Source organism: Micropterus salmoides, unplaced genomic scaffold (genome assembly GCF_014851395.1).
Source record: "Micropterus salmoides isolate LMB-PRFRI ecotype aquatic unplaced genomic scaffold, ASM1485139v1 Ms_hic_scaffold_19, whole genome shotgun sequence".
NCBI lineage: Eukaryota > Metazoa > Chordata > Actinopteri > Centrarchiformes > Centrarchidae > Micropterus > Micropterus salmoides.
Genome location: NW_024041039.1, coordinates 27,480,601 through 27,504,911, shown reverse-complemented (window position 1 = coordinate 27,504,911; position 24,311 = coordinate 27,480,601). Strand labels below are relative to the sequence as shown.

General features: G+C 39.3%; 2 protein-coding genes across 7 annotated transcripts; both read right to left on the bottom strand.

Moving 5' to 3' along the window:
• Positions 1–378: 378 nt before the first annotated feature.
• Positions 379–8,681, bottom strand: LOC119910074 (cilia- and flagella-associated protein 100-like). 3 transcript variants are annotated; one of them, XM_038728454.1, is made up of 15 exons: positions 8,574–8,681; positions 7,893–7,949; positions 7,530–7,630; positions 7,231–7,402; positions 7,055–7,119; positions 5,784–5,947; positions 5,604–5,684; positions 5,212–5,396; positions 4,820–4,901; positions 4,608–4,650; positions 4,366–4,520; positions 4,049–4,178; positions 3,688–3,890; positions 1,735–1,828; positions 379–541 (listed from the first exon to the last, which is right to left on the bottom strand). In XM_038728454.1, exons 1-15 carry the CDS (start codon positions 8,581–8,583, stop codon positions 416–418), a joined length of 1,668 nt encoding a protein of 555 aa, XP_038584382.1. In that variant the 5' UTR covers positions 8,584–8,681; the 3' UTR covers positions 379–415. The 3 variants fall into 3 exon arrangements, with proteins under 3 accessions (XP_038584382.1, XP_038584383.1, XP_038584384.1); XM_038728455.1 differs by lacking the exon at positions 8,574–8,681 and adding an exon at positions 8,340–8,564; XM_038728456.1 differs by lacking the exon at positions 1,735–1,828.
• Positions 8,682–8,953: 272 nt separating this feature from the next.
• Positions 8,954–22,920, bottom strand: mocs1 (molybdenum cofactor synthesis 1). Of its 4 annotated transcripts, none has more exons than XM_038728450.1 (11): positions 22,629–22,920; positions 20,659–20,770; positions 18,982–19,149; positions 16,827–16,991; positions 15,571–15,632; positions 14,811–14,922; positions 14,162–14,274; positions 13,249–13,359; positions 12,908–13,028; positions 12,760–12,807; positions 8,954–12,546 (listed from the first exon to the last, which is right to left on the bottom strand). In XM_038728450.1, exons 1-11 carry the CDS (start codon positions 22,839–22,841, stop codon positions 11,423–11,425), a joined length of 2,349 nt encoding a protein of 782 aa, XP_038584378.1. In that variant the 5' UTR covers positions 22,842–22,920; the 3' UTR covers positions 8,954–11,422. The 4 variants fall into 4 exon arrangements, with proteins under 4 accessions (XP_038584378.1, XP_038584379.1, XP_038584381.1 ...); XM_038728451.1 differs by having other exon boundaries at positions 8,954–12,528; XM_038728453.1 differs by having other exon boundaries at positions 12,390–12,528; positions 12,745–12,807.
• Positions 22,921–24,311: the final 1,391 nt, after the last annotated feature.

Sequence of the window (24,311 nt, the reverse complement as noted above, 5' to 3'; positions counted from 1 at the left end):
AGAATGATACTCTCTCTGACTTGATGCCCTGATTAAGCATTACCAACAATGTCCTATTTTTTCCATGATCAAAACTGGCACTATGTTAGCTTTATTTCTCAGAAGTATTTCCAATGAGTATAGAATGAGAGAGACTTGGGACTATTTTATGATTGTGAGAAGTCATTACAACAATTCGTTATTTGTTTATATTTACAAAATATCATAATTAAATAAATAAAATCTAAACGAATTCTTAAAGTTATGTGTTTTATAATATACATTAATGCAACATATTTACATTTTAAAATGGCCTTACATTGGTGAAGAATACATTTTGGATTAGTTTCAACTTGAAATAAACCTGTCCTGACCTGAGATGTGGTATCAACACTTGGATGGCATGGAAAACAAACAGTATGTGTTTATTTATTTTCTACTCCACGTCCTCATTGGTGAAGAGTTCGGCGTAAAGTTCATCCTCGGCAGGAATGTTGTCCTCATCGCTGACTTTGATCTTCGGCTCAAGAGGGATACATCTGGGCATGAGCCTCCTTTTAATCTAAAAGAAAAAACGAAAAAAGTTTTAGCCTTCTGCACACTTCTTTTTTTTTTAAACTAACATTAATTTTTAGCATGGATTTGGGAGGTTTGGTGCCTTTATTTCACAAAGGTAGTAGTATGAGTATTTCTCCAAATTACTACATTTCCCACTTTCCCCTATTTCCGTATTAAGTTATAATGTATTCCAGCAGATTTCCCCCAAATCTTACCCAGTGACACACATGCAGTGTAGAATGCCATTCAAATGAATGTGGTCTTTTTTGATAATACATGCCAATGCCACTGTGATGTCAAAAAGTGGATGTCAAATAATTTCCTCTAGCAGAAATCAGACAAAACAGAGATCCTGGTCATTGGGTTCCAGGAAATGGCAATTGGGTTCCAGGAAATGGCAAAGTAAATACTGCCATCTGCTGGTTCCCTAGTGAATCATACCAAGCCTTTTGCTAAATCCTGCAGTCTGGTTTAACAGTAATTTAGGTTTTGAGCAGCACACGACAAAGCTTGAGCAGTTGTGTTTTTACCATCTTAGAAATAAATCAAAAACACGATCGATAATGACTTTTAAGGACACAGAGACCATTTTAAATGCTTTTATCTCATCACGCCTGGATCAGCCTTTTTACTTGCATGACCCAAAACTCTATTGATCCACTTCAGACTGTCCAGCACTGAGCTGCCAGGCCTTTCAGTGATGATAGTTTATTTCTTTTTACCATTTTTCATAATTGATTCTTTATTATATGTATATAGTCTGCTATATAGCAGAAACGAGTTACAAAACTAAATTTTACTCTATAACTTGTTATATTGTGACAATAAACCTACCTACTTTAACCAGAACAAAAAAATATGACCTTTTGGTCCCATACGCACCAGCACGTACCTTGAATTCCTCGGGCAGAGCTGTTTCTAGACTCTCGACTCAAAACTTAAGAGGACAAAGCGTTTGCAGTCAGGGCCTGAGGCTCTGGAACAGCCTGCCCGAAGAAATCTATTTATTTATTTTCCTTTTAATTCTATTTTAATTTCTAAAGTGTCTTCCTGCTTTTACTGTGTATCTTGTTAGTTGTTTTATGTGTTTTATTGTCTTTGCTCTTGTGAAAGCACTTTGTAACACAGTTTTGAAAAGTGCTCTATAAATAAAGATTATTATTATTATTATTATCCATTCTGAAGTGAGTTACTTACTATTTTCTTGCCATCACCCAGAGACCTTTGCATGCACTTCTTCATCCTTTCTCTCTGTCTCTCCCTCTCCAGTCTCAGCTTTTCTTCATGCAGCCTTAAACATAACATCGCACGGAGGAGGATACAGGGTTTTGTGACATGTGACATCCACTTTAGGGAAACATAATATCTCTATTCAAAGTTCTTTATGTTACCTTTCTTACACTGAAGATAAAAAGCCAGTGTGAAATGTCTATCCATAACAGAGCTTTCACAAACTGTGAAATGTGATGCACATGTGTGATGATTCTGCTGACAAGATCCAAATCTGTTGGGCTGTCCTAAATAGTTTGAAGCTTCATTTCTAATGTTGACATTTTTTTTGCATGTCTTTTCATTCTGTTTAACCTGGTATTTCTGCACATTTGCAGATAAAGATTAGGCTTCAGAAATATTTTTAGACTTATACTATTTGTAGAAGTAGATTCAAGTGGTGGCTGTGTAGGATTGTTTCTGTCTCATGTGATTGAAACTTCTCCAGTAACTCCAGAGAGGTGTAAAGTATAAAAGTCAAAATAGATAGATAGATGTAATAAAATTAACAACATGTTTAAATCTGACCCTAATTAAACATGTGTTGTTACCGTTAACGACTGTCACCCCTCCTTTATGTTGATTTCAGAACTTAGTGTTTGTATGTGGGTGTTTTAATGGGAATGTGGATCTTTCAGGTTAATTTGTGAAGTACTTATGATCTCGTTCCACATTTTATTGCATGCCATGCAATGCAGGGAACTGGTCTTGGTCTTGACTCGGTCTCAATAAACTCTGGTCTTGGTTTTGACTTGGTCTTGGTTTGGGCGGTCTTGACTACAACACTACTATCCCCGCTTGTAGCAGTGGTTCTGAACCTTTTCGTCAGTGCCCCCCTATCCATTATCCAGGTCCCTTACCGCCCCCCATCAAAAAAGTGTTGGCTATTTGCCCTGAATATTGTTATTATTTTTTTATTGTTGTTGTTACTATTGTTATTAAAACATTTAAAAATCACATAATTGAAAGACAAACGACATTTCAATTACTTTCCCAGGTAACCAAAAAGCCATGTGAAAAGTAATTAAAGTAAGTAAACTAATAAGTGAATGTTTCTCCCAGAAACTGTGTGTGAAGCCAGAGACTGCTTTCTTGGATGGGGCACTTAATAAATCTTCCCCCAGATGATTGTGAGCATTAAAGACTTAATTCCCTGCATTCTGGTGAACATTTCTGCAATTTATGGTGGAAAATTCAGGTGGCAGGTGTCAACTCAAAATATATGAATATAATAGAATATAATGTAGTGAGGCTCTGAGACATTCTTTATTGCTTTTAAATATTTTTATCCTCAAAATAATGTGCCGCTTACAATCCCCAACAGAGCAAGACAGGGCTTCAGTTTTTACCGTTACATTTTTATAACCTACTGAAACTACTGTATATATCTGCTTTGGCACAAAATGTCTGCGACACGCAGCGCGAGGTGGGTCCACGTCACTCGCTGGTGTCCAACAGTGGAATATCCCTCTTGTAAATGTGTAACCAAGAAAGAGAGCGTCCATTTTCTAGAGTTTACACAGTAAACGTGGGTAAATGTGGGTAAAATTTTACAGATGATACTCTGACTTCCCTTTATGGAGCTGCACCACAAGTAGGTGCCAGAGAAAAATACAGTCTCGTCCAGTCGCAAATTGGCAGGTTTTAATGTTGCAGACCACAGTTTTTTTGCAAGTAGTTTAAAGTTTAAACTCGTATTGTTGTGAATCTTTGGTGTAAACTCGCCTTAGAATTCCAACTAAGCAACCCCCCCCCAAAAGCAGCTCAGCGCCCCCCTTTCCAAAATATTGCTACCAGCCCCCCCCATCGTCCTCAGAGTGCCCCCATTGAGAAACACTGACCTACAGGCCCAGTCTCAGGCCTGTGGTCAGTGAAACAAACCTGTTCCTCCTCTCATTGTCCTTAATCTGCCTCAGTGCCTCCAAGCTTTCTTCAGGGATGGTCTCAATGAGCTGGAGCAGTAAAGACATACGGTACTCGACACTGGACAGCTTCTCCAAAGTGCTCAGGGTGGTCAACCGGCTATCCACGCAGCAGTGATGCACTTCTTTCACCTTCCTGCCCAGTGCATCCAACAAAACATCCTGTAAGTGGGATACATCAGAGGGGAGGAGACAATAAACCATAAAACATTTTGCTGTGTTTCCCCGTGAATCAATTTTACGTTGCTAAGTGCAGCTTTTACATTTAAAACAAGGTGGATAAAATGTAGCCAAACATACAGTACTTTCTGCATACTTACTTGGTCCTCTGTTTTTAATGAGTCATGGAGCTGAACCTTCTTTTTGAGCTTTGTAGCTGTCGACTTCTCGTTGTTGATTCTGTGCTTCATGTCATTTACCTGCAACGTTAGTTTTTCTTCATCCTCTTTCCTATAAACAGAGAGGATTTAGCATTGCATGGAATTACTGCCACAAGTTGTTCACTGTATGTAGTATTTTGCCTTATATACGTGTTTTTTGTATGTTACACGCATCTTTGAAATTACAACTTCACACTTTAATTTATTACTGGGGACTACAGTTTAAAATGAGCCTTTTGGATAAATGTGATGCTTACATTTTCTTCAAGCTGGCCTCTATGGCCTGCCGGAGCTCCACGAGTGTCTCATCCACCCTGGTGGAGTTCTGAATCAGGGACAGGCTCTGCTCAGTCAGCTCTGACATCAGACCCAGTAGCTGCTGGGGATCAGAGAAGTATAGCTCCAGTTTCTCCTGCAGGACGGGGAAAGTGACACCTCACTGTGAGCAGGTCAAATAAACACTCTAGATAAAATGAGGTAGCGCTTCTGGAGAACTGACCTCATTTGCTGAGTTGTTGCAGTCCAGTTTAGAATTTGTGATCCTGAAATACCAAAGAAAAAGGATAACGTTCATTAGAGTGTAATTTTCTTTTTTATTATTTGTTAATATTGGTTATTATTTTGCCTTATACTGAGTACATTCATTAAAAGACAAATACTAGATATGCAGCATCATCAGTCATGGATGTGTGTGTGTTGGTGTCTCCTTACTTGTTGTGGGCTGCGGACAGCGTGGGCTCTCTGGTCAAAGGCTGCACGCTACCTGTACTGAATTCAAAACCTCTCGCCAAACCTGCGAGCACGTTATCATTCCCATCACACTACTGGCACTATTCATATTTACAAGTCAGGATATGTCAGCCTCTGCTGCAGTCTGTTTTTAATCTGTATCTTGTGAGTCGACAGTTATAACGTGGTGCAATCCGAAATCGATGGGACTGTTCTTTTAAGGGATTCCTAAATCTCATACAAGAGTGGTGTTAATAAATTTTGGCAACTCATTTACACTGGAAAATATGAGACAGCTTGGACCTGGTTTGGCCAATATCAGTGGATCAACAAACCTGGCAGTTTTAACCTATTTCATGTAAATTAACACTTACCCTGCCTAACTGCTGATTCCCGAGGCTCCATGTTCCGCTCATCCTGAGCGTCTCTGTCAGACGCGACTTTAGTTTTCAAAGCCTCTGCCTCTTGGGCCTCCTGCCACTCCGGAGGCGACAGCATGAACAGAATGTTCTTGTATCTCTTATATTTATTAAGGAATGCCTCAATCTTGGCAAATTGACTACGAAGAAGAAAAACTAGGTTTAGATCCATTTAACATGCTACTGCATCCCACTGCAAACTACTCATTGCAGATTAATACCTCTAAATTGCTCACTTTTGATTATAGGTCTTCTCCTGGCACTTATTGGTTTCTCACTTCATGCACATAAAGCATGGAGAATGTGAACATATTTATGTTAAATTTACAATATTTTCGTACTGCTACCTTTTTATGGTCCATATTTCATCAGTTAACTTCTCAATTGCAGCATTCTTCTCCTGTCCCGACTTCCCCTCTTCTTGAAAACTGACAACAGAGGCATTACAATTATTCCCATATTTGAAAAATGACATTCACTTCGGTCTTAGTCAAACTTACAATAACAAGGAAATCACTACTGCTCACAATGTTCTGTACTCCATGTATATCTCCTCATTCCTCTTGAGGAACTCCTCAAAATTGTAATTCTCTCTTGCAATGATTTGTTCAAGCTGTTTCAGAAGTCGCTCCTTTACTGATATGGTCTTGTCCATCTTCATAATCTCTGACCTGCTCATCATCAGAGAGGACTGAGGACAGAAGGATGTGGGTAAAGGGAGTATTACAGACAATTCAGGAGAGGAAGGTAAAGTCAAACATGAATTACTATGATGAATAACTATGTCTTGGTCATTATGGAATATATATTTACAGTACATTCAGCCGATGTTATTTTGTAATAACAAAAACATACTGAATAAAATAATAAATGATGTGATTATTATCCCATGTTTTTATTTTAGAATAATAGTTTCCCTTTTTAGGAAATTCATATTTGCTTTCTTGCCAAGAGAATGAGTAAAAGTACCAAGCTTGTATGTGTCCATTAAATATGAGGTTCCAACCAGCAGACCCTTAGCTTGGCAGAAAGACTGAGGCCATGGGGAGAGCAGGCCTGGCTCTGTCCAAAGGGAAGGAAACCCACCTAGCAGCACTTTTCTCTAAGAAACTAGTATTTGTTGTATTTTGTCATTTTTATATAACAATTTGCTGCTGCCTATCTTGGACAGGATGCTCTTGGAAAGCAATGAGCCTTTCCTCGTTAAATAAAGGTTTTTAAAATAATACATTGTAGTTGTTTAACAGTAAGTATTTCTCATTCTGATCCTGAACCCATATATAAAATATATATAAACAATTTGTGATATAACAGGGAGCTTCTGCTGGTTGCCTGGCAACCTCACGGCGAAGACATGAATCCATCTAGTCATTGCATTTACCCTAGAGATAGTCCTGCACAGCCCCTGTTAAACCACAACTTGTTGCTTGGATTCTGTCTTTATGCTAAGCTACGCACTCCTGGTTGAAGCTTCATCCGGGGGGGGGGGAGGCAATCCCAGCTGACATCGGGTGAAAAGCGGGGTACACCCTGGACAGGTCACCAGTCCATGATAGATATGAGAATGATATCCATCTTTTTTATCTAACTCTACCACTAAGTGGTCTACACTGATCTATGAATCAATATCTGTTGTCCACAGCTGCTTTATGCTGTTTAAATCCTTGCAGGCAACTGAAGGCACCTGTACTCCTATTCACGTAGCACCTGCATGACCCAAAATAGCAGGTGCAAGGTGTCTGTGCGGTGCTGGTCAGTGCACTTGCACCATTAAAATAGGACTGTTCAAGTAATTTACCTCCAGTAGTGCTCTCTGCCGTTCAATGGAGAGTAAGTCCCAATTTCTGTCTCTCTTAATGGTCTCTAGGGACAGAGGACAGATCATTCTTAACACTAACTTAAGGAAACCTTCCATGCCATAAGTAGTACCTTACAACCTTTTAAATGCTTTGACTCTGCTCCATCTCCACCCACCTTGCTTAATCCTCTTCAGGTAAGGACAGTCTTGTGTTTGTTTAGGGAGAGGTGTGTTATTTTTATATGGTTGTTGAATCTTCATCCTCTCCTGTTTCTCCTCCTCCTCTTCCTCCTCCACCAGCACGTGTCCCACCAGGTCATCTGTCGTAGCCATGAACTGAAGCAGCTCCTGACCATGGGGGAGAACAACAGTACAATCTCAAACTTTTTTGCAGACAGTGTGTGACACTACTAATACACAGTGGATGTAAAACAGTGTATTATTTGTAGATTAAGTTGTGCTTACACACACCAACCTCTTTTTTGTGCAATTTATCCCTCACTGTGACTGTAGACATGCAGAGGGGACTTTCTGGTACTTTTGACTGGCTCTGTCCTGTCTCCCTCCCTCTCAATTCTACACACAGAATAAATAAAGAAAATGTTCTTGTACCAAACAAACTTTACATATGTCTGCTTTTGTTTTCCAAATATATCACTTTGTCCACTGTTTATCAATCTCTGCAAGTAAAAGCACTGTCGATATCTGAAACAACAAAACTGCCTGACAAAACAAATCTGGTACTCCTGAAAAGTTGAAATTATAATGTCATTGAAAAAAATTAAATAATAATAATTGTTTCTTATTTGTGAAGCACAGCATTATGACAGATGCTTACCTGGTTGTGGTGAAGACATCTCTGAGATTGCTTCTGGCATCTGGTGCTCTACTGGCTCTGTATTTAAAGTGGCAGCAGGTTGCAGAAAGAATGCAAATTTAAACCAATTTGTGGCTTAAAAAACAGCTGCACTGTTTCCCAGTTCATTACAGACATTGTCTGCCTGGAGGAATTCAACTTCTATGTCTATTTAGGCTACATATCACATATCCCCTCATAAATGGTTGGCTTAATCAAATTAGCACAAAATTGTAGTCACAGAAATCAAGTTGAAGGAAATAGCGCTGTTCCAGCACAAGAGTAAGTTAGAGGTGTATAGGTTTTAAGTAAACAAACGTTAACGTTACACAGTTAACCTGACAACATTTGTATGGATAATTGCAACATTCCTGCAAACACGAATGCTGTTAACAAAATATATTATGTTATTATAAAGTGCAACGTTACCGTACTTAAAGCGTCTTCAAATCAGTCTATGCTTCAAATGCAATCCCGTGTATTTACTGTTAGGGAACGCCAAGTTAGCTAACTTAACGTTAGGCAATCTTTAAAACTTAACGTTAACGTTTAGCCTCATAGTTTTGGTCCTGGCAGTAACGTTACTAAATAGCTACAGGTTATCACTAAAGAAAATTATTTTAAGCATTTTCCTATTTTATATCGATAATGAACTCGACCTACTCTCTGACATGACCCTTCACAACTTTATCACACCCGAGACTTTAACATTAATGTAGCTTAATGTTAGCTTTTTATATACAGTCTATGGTTAGCTCCAGTTTGTCGACTGTTGCCATGGCAACTGCTGCCTTCAAGGTTGCTTGTAAAATGCCTTATTTACTTTGGACATCATTGCTTCATCAAGACTTGTTGGGCAAATACTTTTCATGACAATAATAATAATAATAATCCCAAAAGTAATTCTACTACCTTTTTAACATATAACAGAGCAAAACTGTCCAATATTAGGATTGGAAAGCTTCTAACTTTAAAAATGATCCTATCTGATTGAAAAAAATAAATCCCGGACATTGACAAAAGAGTAGAATAAGCTCTTCAGATGCAAGATAATCAATTTATTCTGAATGCACAAGGTGACAAAATGTGACAAAAAACAAAAAAAGCCATTAAAAGTTGTCTTCATTTTGAAAACTAAAAAATATATTGATAAATAGTAACCAACTGAGTTTAATACCTTATTAATAATAGTGAATAGGGCAATATTAACATTTAACTCTAGTTTTTGACATAATTTATGTCCTTAAGCCTCAAAAATACACTTACTATCACAGAAAAGGCCGTCTTTTCCATTTCCCATTTTATTGAATAATAACTGCATTATTTCTGGCAGTGCATCACCATCACTAAAACCAAAGGCTTTTAACATCTTCTCCAGCTTCATCTGCCTGTAGAAAAGCAACACACAGGGTGAGCCAGCAGTCCCCAGTGCTCTGTACCTCATTTTGACTTTTTGGCAAGAATATAGTAGAATTGGTCAGCTTTTCCTAAGTGAATTTGTACCTGGACTTTACGGATAGAGCCATCATAATTAGATTAGCTACACCCCTGTGAAAATTGAAAATGTGAATTACTACTGTATTTTTCCAGTACAGTCTTCTCAACCTTAATATAAGTTATGAGGTTTAAAAAAAGTTACTTCATTTACATGACAGTTGTACTTACTCCAAGTATAATCAAATTATTAGAGGGAAGGACAAACTGCTACAGTACATGTTTATTGGCGGACACATGGTTGTATGTACCTCCACCCTGGCCCTCTGATATGATTGTAAAATCATCTGAGAGAAAATAAACACGAGGCAATATTGGCATTATCCAAGTAAAATAAGAGACAACTGCAATGGAATCAGAGCAAGCAGCAATATTCATTGTTCAAGGTTAGTTGGACTTGTAAACATAATCAGCCCATAGTCACCGGCGATATAACAAAGTGTGAGAAATCTGTACGTACAGTTATGTGTTTTCATTTCAGACTGGTAAAAACATTAAAAACAACTGCTGCACTTCAGACCTCCAAGCCAGGTGACTGCACCTATCTTGGCAAAAGGTAGTCTCTCAGTGATTCAGAACATGGATACATAACGGTCAACCTGTCTTGGACTGGTAACAGAATTTTTTTTAAAGGAAAGCAAACCTAAGACAATATGATGGATGTTCTCAGGGATACAAAGCTACGAATTGTCTGTTTTCTTTAATTACCAAATATAACACCGTGGAACACACTTTTATGTTGTAACTGACAAAACCTCTGAGCTAGAGGCAGAGTGAACACAATCAACCATTTGCTAGGTTACAAAAATAGCAATATTCAGTTCTCCAAAGACAACAAGGGAGATCCCCTGTCCTACAGTGCTGACCAGAGACAATCATACCTGCAGTAATACTGACAAAATGAAGGTGACATGCAAAACATGGGAGGGTGCATCTGTTTCTCAAGGCAGTTAGACACTTTTTCATATAATTATACATTTTTAGCCAACATCAAATCAAAGAAACAAAATCAAGTTCTTTCTGGGGGTAAAGAGGGGGCAAACAAAACACAACTAATAAATGGTGTCACCTTACTCTCATCCCCTACTGTAATGTGGTGTGAGTACAAATATCCAGTGTTTCCAGTATACTACAGAATTAGAAGAATAAAAACTAGATAAAATCCAGTAAATGCCCAAATTCAGAGTAAATTCTTTACTAGTTACCATCACTGACAAAATGATGAAAGCAATATCTCTGAGAAAAGTTACATTTCATTCAACTGAAATAACCCTCATACTCAGTGCAATAAATTGTAGAAATCCAAGGCAGGTAAGTAGAGGAACATATAGAGGATGTGATATTTCAGTTAGACCTGATGTCTAGCAGCAGACCTAGGAAAAAGCCACATTGACATTGAAACGTACGCTTCTCTGCTCTCATTACTCTGCTGTTGATCCTTTCTGTGACAGCTTCATTCTAAATGGAAGTATCTATAAAGTTCATGTAGGCCAATAAATATAACTACATTCAATATGTGACCAGCTTTGAGCTTTTTTTTTTTGCTGGAGGACTTCTGGGGAGGCTTGTAAATGTAACACTTGAGTGCCCTCTAGAGACAAAAACAAACACTGCAGTCGTCCAATTTGTTCTATGCGTTTCACTTGTTGCACTTGTATCAGATTTCTATTACAGGGAATAAATAATCTAATGTATAACACTGGGATGATTTGCGCACCACTGCTAAATTAAAGTTAACATGGACACTGTTGAAACAACATGTTTCATACTGTGACAGATAAAGTAAGGATTGCTGGTAAAATGTCGATGGAGCAGGCAATCAAGTCAGCCACTGGCTGAGTTTGGCAGGATGGGGGAATGTAGGATTTTTTATGTGTTTATAAAATCTTTCACATTATTCTGATGGCATAAATCTTAGTTTGCAGGAAAATATGACAATTCCAGCAAAAATGTGTGCAGTCTTAATGTTGCTTATTAATAGTCACTTTTCCTGGATTAGATTCATTGGTGGGGGGGTCTCAAGTATGACGATGAAAGTCCCTCTTCCCGCCCGTCTTACTGACCAGTTTTACATCCGTGATGATGATGTCATGGCTCACAGCCTTGCACATGTCATAGACAGTCAGCGCTGCAACAGTGACGGCTGTCAAAGCCTCCATCTCAACTCCTGTCCTGCCTGTAGTGCGACACGTTGCTGTGATGACCGCGGCGTTCTGCTGCTCGTCAAGGTCAAACGTGACAGAGGCGTGGTCTAAGGGGAGCGAGTGGCAGAGCGGGATGAGGGCTGAGGTCTGCTTGGAAGCCATGATGCCGGCCAACTGTGCCACGGCCAAGGCGTCACCCTTAGCCAGCTGGTTATCCCGAAGCAGCCCAAAGGCAGTGGGGCCCAAGATGATGGTGGCGCGGGCTGTGGCTATACGACATGTGGGAACTTTCCCCCCTACATCCACCATTGTGGCCCGGCCCTGGGCGTCTGTATGCGTCAGCTGGGCTTTGGTGGCTTCATCCAGGTGAGTGTTGGAGACATTTGTGCCTGACTTGTTCTGATCACTCACAAACTGTTTGACACTGGGGTCTTCGCTGGAACTCTGATTGTGACACAGTCTAACATTGTGGTGTTTAAGATTTATTTTGGCATTCATTAGTAGTGTGCAAAAAGTAGGTGTTCCTGGGGTCCTGAGTAAGTGGCTCTTCAAAGTATCGGGACCCCTGGCTTGTGCGTACCTGAGACGGTCTTCATTAATGTAGCTCATGACATTTGTGCATTGTGTCTTAGTGTGACAACTACTGACAGCTTTATCAAACTGAGAGGAGTGAAGGGGTGCTACACTGTGGAGGTTGTCTGTCGCATTGGGCTTTAATTTGTTGATATGTGACCTATCATGCGTACCCCCATTCATTAAGGTTGTAGAGCAGCAAAAATGGGCTGCCTGTGTTGAAGCAGCGCAGTCTGGAAGGCACAAAAAACCCTCTTTATTCAGGACTCTCCTGCTGTCTGGATGGCACATGTGAGGAGCTGCTGCTGGAGAGAGGAATGTGTTGTTTGTAAGCTGGGAAACAATGGGGAAAGCTCTCAGGCTGTCTTGTGCCTTTGGCTGAGACAAAGGCCTTTGGGATCCGGTGCCTGTTGGAGTCAAGGATACTGTTAAACAAAAAGAAACAATCATATTTAGATGAAGATTCACAGTATTAGTTCAAATGTAAATGTATCTTGAAGATGCATAATTTACTATGAATAGGCAGTAAATGTAGAAAAACAGGTGTTGATGACCAAACTATCACAAATAAATCAGGGCTGAGCAGTGAAAGAACAAACTGAGTGTGAGCGGTTTGTACGTACAGCCATGTCACCCACCAATGAGGATCATAGGTCTGTTCTTCATCTGAGAGATACTGAACATGCCTGAAGATTCAAACAGAAAGATATGACATTACAATAGAACTTCAAGCTCCTAAAGAATCTGTGAATATATCCCATAAATCATGTGTGATAAATAAACTACCTGCGTGTTGTTTCTTCTTCCTGCCCACAGCAGCTCCAATGATTTGCAATAGCTCTTCATCTGAAGCCCCAGAGCGCAAGATATCTCTCAAGGACACTTCAGAGTTCCCGAACAAACACACCTGAGAGAAAACAGACCAGAGGGAGGACAGATAAGTCATTTAAAACTGAATCATGGATGGTTCCAAACCAAAGAAAGGATGAGATTATTTATACCTAATATGTTAATCTATAATTGTGAGTGGACACACACACACACACACACACAGTGTGCGCTACATTAACACAAAAACAGACCTCACGAACAACCCCTTGAAGCTTAACAAAGAACTGCAGCTTTACCTTGAGGTTGCCATCTGCAGTGATGCGCAAGCGGTTGCAGGAGCCACAGAAATGGTCAGACATGGAGGTGATGAAGCCCACCTGACCTTTGAAACCTGGCACTTTAAATGTCTGTTATATGACAGAAAACAGTGTCAAAAAGTTATCCCTAACAATTATTTCTTTAAAAAAAGAAGTGCTTGATTTGGGGCTGACACATGTTCTGGCTATGAATAAGATTTGTCAGAAGATTGTTGATTTCAGTTTTCTTATGCCCAACTAATTAATAAACTAATAATTCAAGGTGTTTTCAAAGTGGAGCCGGGTCCCCCCAGGGAGGTTCCAAACAGTTTCAGGGGAGGCTTAGTGAATGGAAGTGAAGAAATATCACATTACTCATTACATTATTATTAGTTATCAAAAAGGAGATCACATAAAATAGCTTAAATGTGCGTGATTTGGTTAAAGAGAGAGTTCAGTAAGGAATCTGACTGTTTGTCCCACTTTCTCAGTGTCAGAAATTAATAAACAGTACTAGGCTACCTTGGCTCAAAAGTTGAGTGTCTATAGGATCATATAACATAATGATCCCATAGGCATCCAGGAACTGAACAAATCAAAGCAAGCTCTATCTTAGACGCCACAGTCTCAGACTTTGAAAACCCCTACCATATTGTAAAGTTTGAATGACTTAACAGGTGATCAGAAGGAATCAATAATATGCCGGAGGGAAGTTTCAACTGTCAAAACAATATTTCATAGAAACAATCTAAATAATGTACACTAGTTTAAACAAGAATGAAGGGTGCTAACATCATCCTCAGTTATTTTTCAGGAAAATCAGGATGCTAAATAAATCATCTTTGCCAGTCTCCCAGCTCCTGAAAGGAGGAAATTAATACTTCAGAAATATAGACCAGTAAAAAACACTGACCTTGGCAGTGTCCGTGTGTCCAGTTTGAAGCATTTCCAAATTGGGCCACTGCTGCTTGATGCGGTCCAGCATCTCCTGGTAACTCACCATCTTCTTAAAGTTCCACTTGTTGCCTTCAGAGTGGAGAAGAAGCAGCGTGGGTCAGAATAGGGTGCAGCATATCACAAGCTGACCGACAATCCAACAACCAGTGACTTTTGTGTTTAGTAGCATGTCCGTAATGTTTCTGCATGCAAAACTGAAGAGAAACTATTGTCTTCAGAAGGAAAGGGGATGAAAAGGGGCATATTTAACACTTAAACACAATATAAACCTCACACTGAGCTGAGTGGCCAACATGTTATACCATGATAAAACACTGCATTCATTTTAATTATACCATTTTATTGTTGTTACTTGGCTCTTAAGAATTACCTGTATAGAACACTGTATAGTAAATATTCAACTGGATTTGTTTAGACCTGCTGCAGCAATGGGCATTGTAGGCAGAATTATACAGCATTTTCCATACTGCATTCATATTTAAATATATTTACATGTCTAGACAATGTATAAATAATGCATGAAAAAGGCCCAGTAACATAATCTGACTCTTCAGATACCTTTTGCAGATCTGTGTAATAGGACATCGTGGGAAGTGAGCACTCACCATCGAAGGGCATGTACTCAATGAAGCGCACCTCCAGAGGCTTCTTCTCTGTCAGCGCCACAAAATCTAGCAGCTCATCCTCATTGAGGCCTCGCATGACCACACAGTTAACCTACAGAGGGCAGCAGACAACAACAGGCCAGTGATGATATGTAGCTGCAAGACTTTTCCATTTGATGAAATAAAAGTGCCTGTGGTGCTGTCTTGTTGTCTTTAGGATCTGACAAAGAATGTGAAGCAGCAACAGTAATCCTGCAGTTTTCTTCCATATCTGAACTATTCCTCAATCAGTCTTTCTCTTCTAAAGATGGATACTATAAAAACATACCATAAACTCCAGCGTTAGTTTGCACAGTGATTCTCCAACTTTTTGTGAGCACAATGTCAGGGCGTGAATAAAATATTACATTTAGTATTCTGCAACAGCGCTTAGGCATAGAGAGGAATATTTTGCATTACTCCAATAATAAATACACCTATCCATTAATATTTAAAAACATTAAAAACCATGATTGAGAGACCCTTATCACTACTGATTCCAAAAATTTCACTAAAAATAGTTCTTGGTCACATTTTAGCATCAAGTCTTCTTATTTATTCCAATTATGTTTCAGTTTTGAAGTAAAAATCCTCCATACTGGATATCCATCAGTTACAAACAAACAAAAAAATACACACAAAAAGACACTTTTTTCTAATTTAACAAAAATATAGTTAACATTTCTAGGACAACAAAAGTTTAAAAAGACGAACAAAATACCTTGACAGGGTTGTAGCCCATTTCGATGGCTTTATCAATGCCCTCCATGACCTTGTGAAACCCTGGAAAAAAGAAATAGAAATTGATGATGAAATGTTTCAACTTTTGCAATTAACAGATTAATTATACCTTGATTATCTATGAATTCTCTGTTCATCTGAGGTGAAGATGGCGTGTGATTGGAGGGAAGCTTTGCAACTTTTCTCTGTTCTCTGCCTTTTAACATCTGACTAAGCCCATGCTATGCCACAAACCACTTATTTATAAACATCTACAACTAATCCCTCAGCAACAGCCAGAGCTTTTTTAACTGCAAACAGTCAAGGACAGGCTCCTCTTTTGTTTTCATCTCCACAAACCCCACAAATCCAGATAGACTTACACTGGCCTGCGGGCTTTTCTGTAGGAGGTTAGATTCATGTTTCATCTAGGATTTTCATAATTGCAATTAAATGCAACTTAAAATCCTAAATAAGCTTACTGAAGGCTAAGAGATAACTTTTTTTAGGCTGTATATACAGACCTAATGTCTGCTAACCCTTTAAACTTAAGACAAACACATGACAGTACTGGCATCTCTCCTTTTTCTCTCCTTCATTTGATCTCAGTCGGCCCATCTGTGTCTACCTTCCGTACACCAACCACCCAGAGCTCTGCCCTGCTGTCACCTCCACTCCATGTGCGTTTACAGCTTCCAGGCTCCTTCGGTAACCTAGTGGCATTGACCCACAACAACAGCGACATATACACAGTATTGATTTAAGCTATCAACAACTTGTGGTTTTGGATGGACAAGAAGAACCGCAACAGCAAAACCAAGCTAACACAGTTACACCATTTTCTAGACATAATGGCTCTAAACAGTCTCAAAGAAACTTGAGGACTAAACACCAGCTACTTGGAGTGTGATGAAAACTTTGCATTGAGACTCCAGTAATGACAATATACAACTTCACATTCATCACACAAGCCACAGTTAAGCAGTTAAGCACACTTAAACTACAGCATCAAACTGACACTCTTATTACATTGAATGGCTGTGGCTCAGAAGGTAGAATTGCTCGTGATGGTCAGGCCAGCACCTTGCACAGTAAAATCACGGGCATCGGTAAGTGAATGTGTTTGTGAATGGGTGAATGAGAGGCAAAATTGTAAAGCGCTTTGTATAAAACCATTTACATTGTAAGCTTCAATAACTTAAACTTCCTTTAAGTAAGTTTTGCAGCCGACATTATGGGTCAAATACTTTCTCGTACCTTTCCGCCTGACGATAAACTCAAATTTGGCAGGGACCAGTGAATCCAGGCTGATGTTAACCAGGTCGAGGCCAGCATCTTTCAGCTTAGGCAGAAGCCTGGCCAAGTTCATGCCGTTGGTTGTCACTGCAATGGCTTTCAGGCCTTCCAACTTCCTAAGTTCTGCTGTAGAAGAGAGAAAACTGTAATGCTAAATGTTTACATCCAGTATATGCCTGGTGTAACTGCTGCATAGCTATCTGAGCTAACTCACAAAACTTAAGTTAGCCCCTTTAGATTGAAGAGTGAAAGTGGTAATAAGAAAATAGCTGACGTATCTGACCTGGCAGTTGATCAAGTTCTGTTTAATATTGACATACAGTAAATTGGGACAATTTTGAAAGGGGTACTCTACCAATACAGCATTGCACTTATGAAACATTGTTAGACTCATGGACAGTTTAAATTGATCAAAAACATTGTGCACAACCAAAGATATAGATTTTTTTCTTCTTCCTTGTCAAAACACAATGCAACTGTTGGGAGATTTGGGCACATTACGCTAGTAGAGGCTAATGTATCCTCGAGCTGTCTCATCCAGAGCTGGGGTGCGGGCTACATTTTTTTTATTTAATTTTTATTTAACCTTTATTTATTCAAGTATATATACTAGATATACCCAGTACAACCGCAGCCTGGTCTGCAGGCCACTGAGCAGATGGAGCAGTTGGGGTCAGGGCTTTACTCAAGGGCACCTCATTGGTGGTAAATGAGGGAGGGCACTGTTTGCTTTACTTTGCACATCCAGATTTATCCTGCCGGTCTGGGGATTGAACCCGTCTCCTGGTCACAAGCTCGCTTCTCTAACCTTTAGGCCACCACTGCTCCCTGCAGAGGTCCGGTAAACTTACTTCTATTAAACTCAACACCCTAGATTTTCTCATTTTAAAACTAGTACTCTTCAGCCCCAACCAACGCTGACTAAAGTGACATCACTTGAGGCAATTTATCAGACAGCTCCCTCTGAAAACACAATGTTTGTTCACATATGCACAAATAGTAAGTAAGTACCAAACCTGTGAACAGACTCTGATGTCAAAAAATCGGAGTTCCCCTTTAATTTACAAAAAAAATAAATAAATATACCTCAAATTACAAGTTATGCTTATAATGTCAGACTTAATTAGTTAATACTGTTGGTCAGTATTTCCCACTCACTCTCAACTGCATGAGAATTGCATATGAAGACATAAAGTAAGTAACACCTACATTACAAAAGATTGGGGACCTAGCTAACCTATGTATAATATGTATAATGTATAATTTCATGTAAGCACCATGACATTTAAAAATGAACCCCAACACCAATCCTTCGGCCAAGGTTTAAACCAGGTTTAAAAAAAACAGTGCATTGTCAGAAAAGAACAACAAACAGAGGAAATTAAAAATCCGGATAAAGTTTCCTCTTAATGCAAATGTTTCACTCCAGTAAAATTTAATGAGGGTCATGTGAGGTCACAGTGGTGGCTTATCACATGACACAGTTTTTCTACAAAGACATTACCCATTGGTCACACCACATTGCTTTGTCCGTTCATATGACATGGTTTAATGTTGCTGCCACAAGCACCTTTAGTCTCAGAACATCTTCAGTGGTCGAGGGTTGAGTGGTTCAGCGGTTAATCTACAAATCAGGCTGTAAAAATTAAAGTGATGTAATAATACGTCATAAAACTAAGCACACAGCTGTGGTGTAACAAATCGTTGTCCCTTCCACACCTACTGTATGTCTTAAGCTGAAGGCATGCATGGAAAATCAGCCCTGCTCCTCACTCAGAAAAGCTCTAGTCTAGTCAACCGAGTTAGAACATGAATCACTGATGCCTTGGATACCAAATGCTGAATCATTCCTCTTAACTGTCACTACATCCACTTAGGCATATTGTAAATTGCATAAAGCAGCTTGTGTGCACCACGACAGCTTTCTATTCCTGACTCTAAGATTTTTTTTAAAAGAAAACGCAATCTTAAGGCTTAGTGGACACACCCATGTTTCCATATAAATGATAGTTAATTAATGTGACAGGCAGCATACCAGAATCACAAAGGACAACACACCTTAATACAAGTTACATTAACAAGCCACTATCAGCTACATTTCCCCCTAGTTCCTTACTGATGATATCCAGCACATCAGGTCTGATGAGGGGCTCTCCTCCAGTGAGGCGGATTTTCTCCACCCCCTCCTGGACGAAGAGGCGAGCCAGGGTCAGTACCTCCGAGGTGGAAAGCAGCTGGCCCCGTGGTGTAAGCTTCACCCCCTCCTCCGGCATGCAGTACTGACCTGAAAATGGGAAGAGAAGAAAATGGTTATTAAAATTAATGTAGCCTTATAAAATCCTTCTGTTTGATGATTTTCCTCTGCTCACCATTTACCAGAATATTTTGAAAGAATGCAGTCAATACAAAAATCAATACACTTTTCATACACCAATATATTAAATGAAAATGATTGTGCTGTCGCTCTAATCCTTTTTCCAGAGAATGACTGCATGTCACTCAGTTATTAACTTCTCTAATGTGTTAAAGGACATTATCGGTTGTCGTTAGTGTATGTTCCTTACTGTTGAGATTATACTGCGCCTAGTGATGAACAGGTTTATCTGACCTGCACCAGTTTAGAGCCGATGCTGCCTAAACAATGTTAGCATTATGGCTGTGTAACTATCGCTTTGAATAAAGACGGGCAAGGCAATATAGCACACCAAAGCCTTCGGCTTGTTCCATTATCCAACTTGTACAATGGAAATTTAGGCAGCATCGGCTCTGGCCATGAGGCCGATGTGCGCAGCTGTAGAGTTAACCGGTCAACATGCATATAATCAATAACTTTATAGGCACACACTCGGTGGTGGTTGTGGTAAGGGTAATTGTCTTCGGGGGGCTGTAAAGAGTAACATAGCTAGGTAGCCGGTCAGCTAGCTGGCAGTATCAAAGTAAACAAGGTTCCTGGAATTGCAGCTCCGGACCTACAGAAAATTCTTGGTCTAGTAAACCTCAAAAAATAAATAAATAAATAACAGACATAGTATGAAAAGAGGACTGTCGTTACTTTATTATTATTGTTATTATTATTATTATTATTATTATTATTAGACATTACATTGTTAGTTTACAGTTGTGGTTACAATACTTGCTTTCTATTGCTTTTATTTTATATTATTCTTATTTATGCACAATATATCAAAGCAAATTAATTGTAAGTTTAAACTTGGCAATAAACCTGATCTGAGCATTTTATTTTGCGTGATAAAGCTGGCTGTTATTTTGGAGCTCTGCAGGCAGCCTCTGTGCTGGGGGTATTGCGCAGTCCTGCGATAGTCATTTCCGGTTAGTGCACCACAGCAGTGTTTGATTTGAGACACTACCCTGTCGAAATTAACGCACTAAGCAAGTAAGTACATAGTGTACGCAGTGTACTGCATGTTAGTATACTCAAGGAAGTACCCGAATTGAGACACAGCAAAAATCTCATGATGCTTGGAATGAGTGTTCTTCAATCACATGACAAAAGTTCTGCAGTCTTGTCAACAAGCAGCCCACTGCTATAGCAACTTTGAATCCCCACCAGCTTCAGAAGTTTTTCTGCAGCTGATCTCGAACCTCTAAAGGGAAAATGGCATTTCCATGAAGATCAGAGAAATCAAACACCATCAGTAATAGTTGTGGTGGTGAAAGTGGTTATAGTAGCAGCAGCAGATTTATTATTACTGCATGTGGTTTCTTCAAGTATCTTCTTCAAAATAAGCATCAGGAAACATAAACCAAAGTGGCTGAGGACACATCTACTCACAGCGCAGGTTGCATTTCTCAGTCAGGGAGATTCGCAGGTAGCTGTGCCTCCGGCCAAAGTTGTCAGTCAAAAAGGCTGAAAAGGGTAGTATGCTGTGGTCTCTGACTCTCTCCTGCGGATACAGACAACAAGAATATGCCACAGTGTAACTGATGTGACACATAAACAATGGCATTACTATGTCTTTTTTCGCAATATTATTTTGCATCAAAATCAAGATTTCTTCTGTTGTTAAATAAACATTTATGTTATCGACATTTATGCACTGTCAAAGAATATTGGTGCCTTGGTCTGAGGCTGAATCTGCAGGGACACCGATTTTAAAACCATCTATATTTTTTGCATGATACAAAACACTTTTACACTATTTCTGGGATAAGCCTGACTTGGCAACATTTAAATAAAACTATCAACACATTAAAAGGCTTTGCTAAGTCAGATACACTGAGGGAGTTGCACATGGCTTTTTGAATGGCACATGACCTTTGACTGTCAAAGGTGGGCCGCTGTTATGTCAACCGTTATCAGTTGAAATCCAAGCACGTGACTCTGCGGTAGGTTAAACACACTAACGTTAATCACAGGACCCAGCAAGATACAGAATATCTATGCATCCTCGTGTATTTGTATGTAGAAAACAGTCATCTATATATATATATATATATATATATATATATATATATTATGATTCTAAAAGCCCCAAACTCATTTCAACAACAGCCATTTTTGCTTCTCAGAAAGACCTTTGACAACACTTTAGGAAAATATTTTTCCTAGTTCATTCACCCCATCATTCAGTACAAGAACCTAAACCAGGCAGTCTCAATGCACTTCATATACAGTAGGTCTAGACTGTACTGTTTATAATGTTATTTAGAACCAACAATTCCCACTATGAGCAAGCACTTGGCGACAGTGGCAAGGACCAACTCCCTTTTAACAAGCCACACAGAGATGCAAAGGTGTCATCTACACAAGGAAATTTTTGAAATGGCTGATTTTGTTTTTGATTTTTGACTTTTTTTAAAGCATTTGTTATAAGTGAAAAATAGCTTGCAACAACAAACGTTAAATAACAAATGAAAATGCTTGCAAAACATGCAATGTTGCAAATGCAATAATAATAGTAATATAGAAGAAACAAATGTGCAATGTCTATGTGCAATCACTAGCTTACTTTTTTGTAAGCTAGTGATTACTGCATTTTATTTCATTTATTACATTTATATTTTGAAATGTCACCTGCCTGCCACCTGAATTTTGTGTTTCCCTTAATATAAATGAAGACATTTACACCATAAACTGGTGCAGAAAATGTTTTCAGAATGCAGTAAATTAAGTGTATAATGCTCCAAATCTGATGGGGGAGGGACCCCAGACGCCCCACTCATATATTTCAGTATTGAATATTCAAAATTAGTGTTAAAATATCTTCTCGTGACCCAACCTAAATATAAACCTACATTTGTGTTTAAAGGAAATAAAGTTTTCCGGCTGATGGAAGTAAGTTTAGTTCCTCAGGGCACATTATGAGATCATTTTAAATCTCAGCAACCTTTTGCAAACTATTGATAAAAGCAGCTGAGGTAACTTAGTGATGATGAGGATTGTAACTTACTGTACAGAATCCTTTGTAATGAATTAAAAGTAATAAAGGGAAAACATGTACGGTGTAAAATGGATATTCCTGGTGTCCTCCAGGGTTCCGGGCATTAACTTGCTGGTTTAATATGTAACGCTAGGCTAATCTCTAACAGAGTTAGCTGCTAGTTTAGCCTTTATCGGGCCCTTAAGTGGACAGAGGTTGTGGCTAAGCTATGTACAAACTGACACAACTCCTCACCTCACACGCCTTCATTTATTAACGTCCACTAATGTTAGCTAATAATCCAGCAATTAGCCTGTGATTAATTACACATTCGCGGTGAAAACCCCAGCACCAAGTATAACTTGGCGATGTCAGTATTTACCTCTCTTGACCTGGTTTTCATAGATGCGGCGAAGTTGGGAGTCGCGTTAGATAAAGTCGAGTTTCCAAGTTCAAGCTCATTTTCCTTGTGCGTAGCACTGGAATAGAGTCGCTGGGTGTTCCCATTTACGCACTGTGCGAAGAGTTTTCTGAAATGAGTTAAACTGCTATGACCGTTAAATAAACGGCAGCACATGCTGGCGTGAGTGGCCATGTTATTATTTTCTGACAGCTCCGGGGTTGTTACGGGTTCTTGGCGAGCTCTCCGCAGTAAAACATGTCAGGTAACCCGAGGACTGGGAGGGGAGTATTAGAGGCAGGGTTACGTCAGCCAATCGTGTCAACATACGCAAAGGCTGGTGTATGACGGGTAGTGTAGTCCGGGGAGGAGCTGTCAATTTGTGGCCATTCATGTGATATGTGGCCCCGGGATATAGCTGCCAGGTTTGCCCATTCGTTAATCAAACCTTGAGCTCTACTGGAATTGCATGAGTGCGGTTGCATGGACCTTGAAACAGCTGGCCACATTTTCTCCCCATGCCTTTCTTTATACATTAAGAACTTTAAGAGCCAAATCAGTGGACATCCTAGAACCCATGTCCTCTGTGCAGTCACCAAGCACCATAGTTGACTTGAAAGGGGCTCAGCCATGCATGCTGAGTTCGGGTTTTATTGGATAATATAAATTAGTAATTTGCTTTCCATTCAGAGAATAATTAAAGAAATAATAGGAAAACTGGAAGGAGTGTCCCCGTCCTCCTTTACAATGTTCCTCTACCTAATCTGTTCATCAACCCCTACATGGTGTCACAATATCAGGTCACACTTGAGCCAACTCTGTTCACTATGAGAAACAGTTGAAATCTCCCACAAAGATAGTAAGTGGACACTTGACTTGAGATTATTGACGTAATGAGCTTTAAATATATTCCTTGAGCTTTATTTTTTCCAGAGCCCAGTTTGCGCCTTGTATCATTTGACCACAGACAAACATGCGTTGACATGATCCTGATATCATGTGACTAAAATGTTATACTTAGGTCATGCGATAACAACTGAACCTTCTCCAGGACAATTCATTCATTACGTTCTTTAAAGAGGGCCAAGAGATGTGGTTGAAAGCTGTGGAAAATTTCCAGTAAGTGGACCTTGTAGTGGACTACAATAATAAAGCTACAAGCTCATTGTCATGTTTTAAAATTACTACATGAACACTATGCTCAAACAAACAAAAAACATATTCATCGTTTGATTTGAAACACTTTTGATGTGATCAAGAAAGTCACTTTTTCACAGTACAGACTAGAAAGCAGTTTCACTCCAACAAAAATATTTATTGGAAGACTGGATGGATTATGGCACAAAGTGGCCCTGGGCAGAGAAATGTAAAAGGCGCCCTCTCCTACATACCATAATAACCTACCCCAATAAATGTCAAATAAATATCCGATCAGACTTAGAATGATAGGTATCAATGAAGTGATTAGGTGACTTACCTTTATGTACTGTACTGTGCCATTTTTATCACCACTGTCTTGGACTGTTTGTAATGCATCATTTATCCACTAGATGGCCATACAATCTTGAATCTTGTTTTATGGAGTCTGCGCAGCACTGAAGCATTTAGAAGATAAATATCCAGGCTGGCTGGATAAATAAAATAACAAAGAACATTTTGTTATTG

Bases quoted from the DNA above. Each gene is read 5' to 3' on its own strand.
- mocs1 (XM_038728450.1), bottom strand. From the start codon at position 22,841: ATGGCCACTCACGCCAGCATGTGCTGCCGTTTATTTAACGGTCATAGC. The intron at 14,275-14,810 runs GTGAGTGCTCAC...TCCACTCTGAAG, and splicing joins TGAGTACATGCCCTTCGATG to GCAACAAGTGGAACTTTAAG. The intron at 12,808-12,907 runs GTAGTTTATTTA...TTGAATCTTCAG, and splicing joins GAAGAAGAAACAACACGCAG to GCATGTTCAGTATCTCTCAG.
- LOC119910074 (XM_038728454.1), bottom strand. The intron at 7,631-7,892 runs GTAAGCATCTGT...TTCTGTGTGTAG, and splicing joins GATGTCTTCACCACAACCAG to AATTGAGAGGGAGGGAGACA. The intron at 5,948-7,054 runs GTAAATTACTTG...TTCTGTCCTCAG, and splicing joins GGCAGAGAGCACTACTGGAG to TCCTCTCTGATGATGAGCAG.